We start from the raw sequence: 9,127 nt of genomic DNA on the forward strand, positions 1-9,127 counted from the left end.
GTCATATATATTTTTAGTTGTGATTTTATAGTCTTTCCAATATCATTTTAAACAAATAATTAACGTGAAATGTAACTTTCATAAAAAAAAAGTGTCATTTCTTGTATTCAGAGCAAATGAAATCTTTAATTAAAATTTTAGATATTTTAACTTCTTTTTATATTTTATATTTTATAATTTCATAGATGTAATGTCCATAAATAATATCATCTCAACATTCATTAAAGAAAATATTGAAAAAAAATCAACGAAAGATTACTAAATCATAAGGAAAAAATATTAATTATAGATATAATTATTTGACTGATATAAAAATGATTATAAATTTATAAATGTTGAAAATGTTCGATCATCTATCATGAGAATCGTTTAATATTACTATAAATATTTAGAATTACTTATCACAAATTTACATTTTTGTGAGGAATCAATTTATTTATTATTTGAGATGTTTTAATTATTTTATAAGTTAAATCGTTTGGTTCAGACTTTAGAGGAAAGAAACCCCTATAGTATATATATGATATATAAATATAAATACAAAACAAAGTATATTCACAAAAAGAATAAAAAGAAAAGAAAAGAAAATCTGTCTCTCTCTCTTTGGCTCTTCTTTCTCTCTCTCTCTTCGGCTCTTCTTTCTCTCTCTTCCATTCCCATGGTGAAACCAACGGAAAACGCAGTGTCACCGGAAAGTTTATCGAACAACACTGCAAATTCACTGTAATTGGAGCAGAAATAGCGTTTAGTACCTGTTTGAATTCGAACAATGCCTATCTCCAGGTACCACATTCGTAGCGCGCACAGTTTGGCGGATCCGGAGCTGCACCATGCCGCCGATAAGGATGACTCCGAAGCTCTCCTTGAAGCCGTAGCCATGAGTGGACTCGTCGGCTTCTTGCGCCAGCTTGGCGACCTCGCTCAGTCAGTTCTCTCTCTAACCGTTTTTCTTGTGTTGTTGACTGGTGCTGAATTATGTTCATAGTTTCCGTGATTGCGTTGAGTTTTTGAAAAATAAAATAAAATTATAATTTAGTTTTTCTATAATTGAATTGTTGTTGGTGGTGATGATGATGTAAATGATACTTGAGTGAGCTTTGATTCATTGAATTTTTATTTATTTTTAGTTATTTTCTTTTGTCTGTTTGGAAATTTGTTAGTTTGGAGTTTCTAATTTGGTGGTTAGGTATGTGGCTAAATTTGACTTTTATATATATTTTTTTCTGAAATATTATTATGAATTTATGATTCAATATTGTAATGTAGAATCGAATGTAGCTAACTGATTTAGAATATTACTTTTTTAATCTTGTTTTTGTTTTTGTTTAAATTTATTTCTCCTTTTTTCGGTGTCTTCTTCCTTGATTCCTAGATTCCTTTTGTTCTTTGTATGAAGTAACTTTTTCTTTGTATGTAGCCACTTTTTGGGTGGATAAAAAAGGAAGAAAATGGACTATTGGTGCATAGATTGGTTGAGAAGATGTTGGGTACTTTTTTATATACATGGATATTTGATTCGATGATGTGTGAACCATAATTCTGGAACTAAGTTTCAGGGCAGATTTAAAAATTGGGTTTACCGGCCGTAAACATGATTTGATTGACGTATTATGGTCAACTTTTTTGTATGATTACAGAAATTATAATTTTTATTAAATCACAGAAGGAGAAGTGAGATTTAAGTATACTTTTTCAGCTGACTAGCATTTCAGATTCTGAAATTTTTGGTTTGGTGGTACATTGTGACTATTAAGGATTCAAGGGTCAATCTTAAGATCTGTTATCCACAATCTCTTCATCAACCACCTGATTGAGCCCAGGCTGCTGTTAAGTTCTCTGCATTTAACTGTGTATCATTTTGATTAGATTTGCTGCTGAGCTGTTCCACGACTTGCATGAAGAAGTAATGGCTACGGCTGAAAGAGGCCACAGTCTTATCTCTCGTGTTCAACAGATTGAGGCTGAAATTCCTCCACTTGAGAAAGCATTTTTGTCACGAACTCATCATCCGTCTTTCTTCACAAATGGAGGTTAACTAAATTAATGGACTCCTTTTGTTCATTATTTATGTTTGTAATTTGAATCGTAGGTGATAGCGGGTCCCATGACAAATTTTAATTTGCTTCTTGCACTGCAGGGATTGACTGGTGTCCTAATCTTCGATCTGAACAGAATCTTGTTTCGCGCGGAGATTTACCTAGATTTATAATGGATTCATATGAAGAATGCCGTGGTCCACCTAGACTTTTCCTTCTAGACAAGTATGTTGACCAGATTTGAAAAATACAATTTTAGTATAAATATTATTTAGTTATTATTATATGGATATCTGAAGCTTTTGTTTCCTTTTTGGATACAAAAGGTTTGATGTCGCTGGTGCTGGAGCATGTCTGAAGCGTTATTCTGATCCATCATTCTTTAAAGCAGAGCCTGCTTCATCTGTAAGTGTAACAGAAACAGTAGAAGCTCACAGGGAAAGGAAAATTCGTAAAGTCAAGGTACTAAAGCACTGATTCTACCACTTGATGACATGATTTTTCTCGAATTGTTTTAAATGACATAATAAAAACACAATTATATGCAATGGAACATTGAATATTTGCAATTTTGGATATTAAATATGTATAATTTGTATTTCCAGCAAAAGAAAGGGGAATGGCGGAGGGATGGTGAGACCCCTGGAGCTGTACTATCACATTCAAAGTGAGTTCCAATAATTTTAATGTGGTGCATAAGCTATGCTCTGATTTGTCAAATGCAAAAATGTCCTTATAATGGCTAATCAGTTTCTCAATTCATTTTCATTATTGCAGACTACATCAGTTGTTTCTTGAGGAGCGTATTGAGAATGCGTGTAGTGATCCTGCTCGTCTTGTGAAACTGAAAAAAAGACAATTCGATGGATCTGCAGTTGAAGCAAAATCTGGGAGAAGCTACATGGAGGAAATTCTGGAAATGACCTCACCTGATCATCAAATGGCTTGTGAAACTTCAATCAATCCACTGCCTGTGAAATTGATGTCAAACGACACTAGTGAAACTGGGATTGAAATACTCGAAATCAATGGCATTTCACATATGAGAAGGTCTATTGAAAATGGAAAAACACATTCATCAAATGAGCAGGAATTTGAACTTAATTCATGCTCAGAAGTAGGCAGGAAAACAAATGGATATCTTGTGAAGGAGCCCGGACAAATCTCTTCTGGTGGGACAGGTGAAGTGTCTTCTAAGCATCTCAAGGTACCTGATGAAACAGAACTAGTGCATGATGATGGACAAAACAAATCTCTTCTGGTTAAGACAAATGGATATCCTGTGAAGGAGCCCGAACAAATCTCTTCTGGTGGGATAGGTGAAGTGTCTTCTAAGCATCTCAAGGTACCTGATGAAACAGAACTAGTGGATGATGATGGACAAAACAAATCTCTTCTAGTGAAGACAAATGGATATCTTGTGAAGGAGCCTGAACAAATCTCTTCTGGTGGGATAGGTGAAGTGTCTTCTAAGTATCTCAAGGTACCTGATGAAACAGAACTGGTGGATGATGATGGACAAAACAAATCTCTTCTAGTGAAGACAAATGGATATCTTGTGAAGGAGCCCGAACAAATCTCTTCTGGTGGGATAGGTGAAGTGTCTTCTAAGTATCTCAAGGTACCTGATGAAACAGAACTAGTGGATGATGATGGACAAAACAAATCTCTTCTAGTGAAGACAAATGGATATCTTGTGAAGGAGCCCGAACAAATCTCTTCTGGTGGGATAGGTGAAGTGTCTTCTAAGTATCTCAAGGTACCTGATGAAACAGAGCTAGTGGATGATGATGGACAAAACAAAAGAGAAGGCAGCCTAGACTGCTATCATTCTGATGACGCGGCTAGTGAGGTTGATGATTATATGGATGCATTAGCTACCATAGACTCCGAGTTGGAAATAGACAATGAGTGTGGACCTAAGAAAAGCTCCTTGAATGTTCAAAAGCTAATTGATTCAAATGGTGAAGAAGAACATCAGCTGCAAGCTCCGTTTTCAGATTCTCAATCATTTGGAGACTCATCATTGTCTGAGGAAATGAGTTCATATGAACAAGATAGAAGTAAAGAGAATAATGAAGTGCAAGCTCAGCTGCCAGACTCTCGGTCAGCAGGAACGCCTTGTGCATCAGATGATGATAATAGTTCATTCAGAAGAGATAGAACTGAAGAACATACCCAACTGCATGCTCAGTTATCAGATTTTCAATCTATTGGAAATTCCTCACTAGAAACTGAAAATATGCTTTCCAACCAGCTTCCACAAACTGGTGAATTGAAAAAAATTTATGATGAGTTTGTCACACGTGATGATGCACATGATCTTGAGGGAGAAATATCTGATTCTGAACCAGTCTCTTCTGGTTCATGTCCGGTGGATTCAGGGTGTTTATTATTGTCTTCGGATCATGGAGCTACAGCTCTATCAGATAAAACACCACATGTTCCTGTTGAAAGACATTTAAGACTAGAAGATGATGAAGACACCATCTCCCTAATAAAAGATAATAATCTCCCAGTTGTCTATTTTGACAACATTTCTTTGAACAACTTGGATGTCTGCAATCCTCATGTCCATTCCCATACTACGTTACAAGTTTCCAATGATTTAAATTTAGCCCATGAAGGCGAATGTGGTGATCATTCTGACATCAAAGTAATGCAGGAAGAATCTCATAATGAGCACTGTTCTGAAATATCAACTTTTGGAGACATTGGTTCACGAGGGGAGAATTCCATTTGTCTGCCCATGGAATTAGACCTTAATTTGGGCACTAAAATGCAGCCTGATGACTGGGACTTACAATCCGATGATGATATTAAAGCAATGCAACTTGACTCGGAAGATTTGTTTCCTGTTGTGGAGACTACCGTAGAGAATAGCTTTGCAGAGGAGCTATTCTCTGATTTTATACACGGAAATCCACAACATGAACCAGATTCGGTAGAAGTTAAAATTCTTTATCCTGATCAGCTATCAAATGTTGAAGAGGTACCAAAGATAATGTTTGGCAGTGAAAGAAATGAATCTACCTGCAGTTTGGATCAAGTTGAAGAAGATGATCTTATTAAACATCCACCTTCCCCTAATTACATACCGCAGGATGATGATATCGTGGTAAATGATATGTTCCCTGTAAAAGATTTGGCTGTATCTGCTATCTCTTCTCTTGATAATGCTGAAATTGATGCAAGTGTCGTTAATTGTCAAGCTTCAAGTTCTATTTCTTCCCCATCAATAAATCCTTCAAATTTGCTTGAATCTTTCCCAGCTTCTCCATATTCCAATAGGATGGAAATGGAATCCAATGAGATAGAGTTAACAAAAATTTCCTTAGACTTGAATGCAGAGAAAAGAGAAAATCAACTGGAACCATTTTCAGATATGACATCTCCAGTGAGTAGTCTTACAAATTTGGAAGAATCTCCTTCTACTTTTGATGATTCTCACTGGAAAAATTTGGAAGTCAGTGAGGAAGTTGCAAGAGATTCTTTGACAGAGTTTACGTCACATTTAGTAGTGGATCAACTGAAAATTGCTTCTACTGATGAACTGTTGAGCCTGAACAGATCAGACTCTTCTAACTCTAGTATATGTAATAATTTCCAATGTTCATTGCATAAGGAGAAAGACCAAGATAGTTCTTCTCTCAATGACATGAAAATGGTGACACAATGTTCGGAGCTAGACTCTCAGGATTCAGAATCTACAATTGTTTGCAAGAATGATCTACAGAACAGTAAAGGTAGTTTTTCACCACCTTCCTATAATCAATTGGAGCCTGAAACCCATTTAGAGTGGACCTTAAAACCACGAGTTGTGCAGCATGATGTGGGTTTTCTGCTAAAAAATGAAGAAAAATGCACCTCTTCAAAATTTGAACCTCATCCGATGCAGATATCAAATCAGTTGGAGGGAGAGAGAATAAATTGTGTTGCTTCTGAGTTTTCTGCTGAAGTCCATCTAGAGGAATCTTCAGATGGTTCCGCATCAAAGTCATCTGATCAGAAGATTAGCCCATCAAAACATTTCACGGATCCATTGAAACCTCTCCTTCCTAATCTTTCTCCCAAGGCAACCAAAATAAACCTCGAGGAAACGCCGCCTATGCCCCCTCTACCACCTATGCAGTGGATAACGAGCAGGGTTCAAAATGCTTCCCTAGTTTCAGAGAGAGAAGAATTAGGTGTAAGTCAAGTATTATTTCAACCAGTACAGCAAGTTAAACCTGATTATAACTCTCAATTTGACTTATCAACTTCTGAAAGAGTAGCCTTGCCATATCAGAATCCTTTTTTGCCTGCTGTGGCTGTGGAGAGTAATAAAAGCCTACGCTCTTCTGGGTTATCAGCAGGTATTTCAGAGCATCCTGTTGCTATTCCTTTGCAGCTTCCTGTGATGGTAAATGATGCAAATGGTCAGCATAATTACCAAGTTCTGGAGAGAAGTCAAATTCACAACCCTTTCTTAGCATTGCCAATGCTATCTTATGGTTGGCTGCCACATGGACGTGTCGAAGCTTCAGAGGGAGAAAGCATTTTGAAATCAAATCCATGCCCACCAATACATCTCACTGAATGTGCTGTTCCTGGGGCTGATACCAGCAACCAACAAGAAAAATTGTCTCAGTTCAAGAGTCAGTTAGTGGAAGATACTAGTATAGAAGCTAAAAAGGATAGTCCTGGAGAATGTGTATTGAATTCAAGTTCATGGCCACCAATACTGCCTACTGAATGTGCTGTTCCTGGGGCTGATACCATCTTTCAACAAGACAAACAGACCCAGTCTTCTGGTCAAATTATGGAAGATACATGTTTTGAGGCTAAAAAAGACAGTCCGGGAGAATTGCACTCAGTGCTACCTGCTGAATGTCCTGTATCTGGAGATGATCCCCTTTCTTCAAACGAACAACATTCTGATTCTCCAAATGCATTAATGGAGGAGACTGTTCTGGAATTTACAACCGATGAGGAACCATCAATTCATTTGGAAAGGGAACAAGGTGATCATATATTCTCACCTAAGCCACCACCACCAAGTATAGAAATTGTGCAGCCCAATCACAGCCTGCTGCCCTCAGAGGGGGATGTGGCACTGTCTTTGGATACATCCGCCCAATCATCAGAATTTGATGATCAAATACCAAATGGAAAATCAAAGAAGCTTCCTCCACCTCAGAACCATTTATTTGATGTTGTTGCTGCTCTTGACAAAAGCAGGGTAAGACAGTTTTCTTGTTCTTGTCAAATTTACTCTTTATGTAGTCTTAATTTTTGCATAACTCGCTTCCTTTGTGCCACTACAGCTGAGAAAGGTTACTGATCGTGTTAGGCCCCCAATAGCACCAAAGGTAGATGAAAGAGACTCATTGTTAGAACAGATTAGAACAAAGGTAAGAGCCAGCAACTTTGATTTTTTTTCTTCTTTTGAGAGCAACTTTGATCTTTTTCATCCTATTTTTACCCTTTTGTATCAAATTCTTGTATTTTGATATTTCAACATTATTGTTTTTCAGTCCTTCAACTTGAGGCCTGCTGTGGTTACGCGACCCAACATTCAGGGTCCCAAAACGAACTTGAGGGTTGCTGCCATCTTGGAGAAAGCAAATTCTATTCGCCAGGTCTATCTCTCTTTCTTCATTAAATTTATTCCATTAGGTGTATGTTCTCTGTTATGTTTTGGTAAACTGCATGTGCTCTTCCCCTCTCTTTCCCTGCACCAACATACGACTTCTCTTCCGGGTAAACTAAACTAATGTCAATCATTGATAGGCTTTGGCTGGAAGTGATGAAGACGATGATGCTTGGAGTGATTGTTGAATTTACTACATAATGAAAAATACAGATTTCAGTGCCAGTAGATGTTTTTCTATTGTGGGTCTTGCCCGAAATCAGATGTAAAATGTCTTTATTCTCTATATTGAATAGGAAATTTACTTTAATATACAAGATTTATTACTGTGTTCATATACGGTACTCTGGACAACATGTGTCCTCTCCCTGAGTCCTCCTAATTCTCGTACAGTTTTGTAATAACGGGAACAAGCACCATCTGTTGCATTGATCCAGAGCATTTTACCGAGGTGAAACTTGCTTCAGTCAGATTCAGGCTCAGTGTGTAAGAGATGTATCCATCCAGATCTACCAATCTATTAGAATTTTCGTATGAGTATGAGTATGTGTATGTATATTTGTGTTGTGGTTGTCATAAGAAAATTTGTAATTCTGTAATAGCGGTATACTGATAATTGCCTGGTAACACCATGTAGTTCATCTGTTTGTCCCATACATAGTATATATATGTATACATGTGAGGAAAATATTCTCATTAGTCTTTTTTTCTTCTGTAATTGTATATAGACAGCATTAGAAAATTGAAACTTGTTAGAGGAAATTATAAATATATACTATTTGCAAACTCATTTCTCTTTAGCTGCTTGTGCATTAGCTACTGCAACAACTTTCTCTATTTTTTTTTAATCATTTACAACTTTCTCTAGAAGATCGTGGCCTTATGCGGATATATTTAGATGGATTTAGTACTTTCTCTAGATCATCATGGCCTTATCCAAAGCCAAGGCAAAAGTACTAGCAGCATTCCGTCAGCTTCAGAGGCGCAGGCACATGCCGAAATGTTATGGATCATCTTTATGGTGACATTGTTCCATTTAAGAGTCATAAAAATCTTAGAAAAGGTGAATCCGTAGCACCTGAACTCCTTCATGTAAGTGAAGGATCTCAGCTTTTGTTGTGATTTTTTCAACGAACTAGGTTTTTTCAACAATGTGCTGTTAGAGTAATATTGAATAGAAAACTGATTTTATTAAATGACATTAATGTGGCATATATTGTCTTACAGGGTATGAATGAAATGTTCAAGAATGTTCAAGTTGATGGGTCACCAATGAGGGAAAAATATACACATTAGATCAAACACTCATCTAAAGGTTAAATACTCACTTAAACAATCGAGAGAGACACCACATATTGATCCAAAATCATAAGATGATAGGTGTCTGAGTCTTCTAATTTATTAAGTGTTCAACCTCCATTTCTCTAAGTAACGTGGGATTTAGAACTCATTTTTTTAA

At 36.7% G+C, this 9,127-nt stretch overlaps 1 protein-coding gene across 14 annotated transcripts; it reads left to right on the forward strand.

The window, feature by feature from the left end:
* Positions 1-494: 494 nt before the first annotated feature.
* Positions 495-8,468, forward strand: LOC127127369 (protein SCAR2). Of its 14 annotated transcripts, none has more exons than XR_007805332.1 (10): positions 495-924; positions 1,867-2,030; positions 2,138-2,261; positions 2,363-2,498; positions 2,642-2,703; positions 2,814-7,257; positions 7,343-7,429; positions 7,553-7,657; positions 7,809-7,933; positions 8,062-8,468. XR_007805332.1 is itself a non-coding variant. In XM_051056532.1 (10 exons), exons 1-10 carry the CDS (start codon positions 770-772, stop codon positions 7,854-7,856), a joined length of 5,187 nt encoding a protein of 1,728 aa, XP_050912489.1. In that variant the 5' UTR covers positions 495-769; the 3' UTR covers positions 7,857-8,468. The 14 variants fall into 14 exon arrangements, 13 of the variants coding, with proteins under 13 accessions (XP_050912489.1, XP_050912491.1, XP_050912495.1 ...); XM_051056532.1 differs by having other exon boundaries at positions 2,814-3,631; positions 3,770-7,257; positions 7,809-8,468; XM_051056534.1 differs by having other exon boundaries at positions 2,814-3,493; positions 3,632-7,257; positions 7,809-8,468.
* Positions 8,469-9,127: the final 659 nt, after the last annotated feature.

Source organism: Lathyrus oleraceus, chromosome 3, assembly GCF_024323335.1.
Source record: "Lathyrus oleraceus cultivar Zhongwan6 chromosome 3, CAAS_Psat_ZW6_1.0, whole genome shotgun sequence".
NCBI classification, from domain to species: Eukaryota; Viridiplantae; Streptophyta; class Magnoliopsida; order Fabales; family Fabaceae; genus Lathyrus; species Lathyrus oleraceus.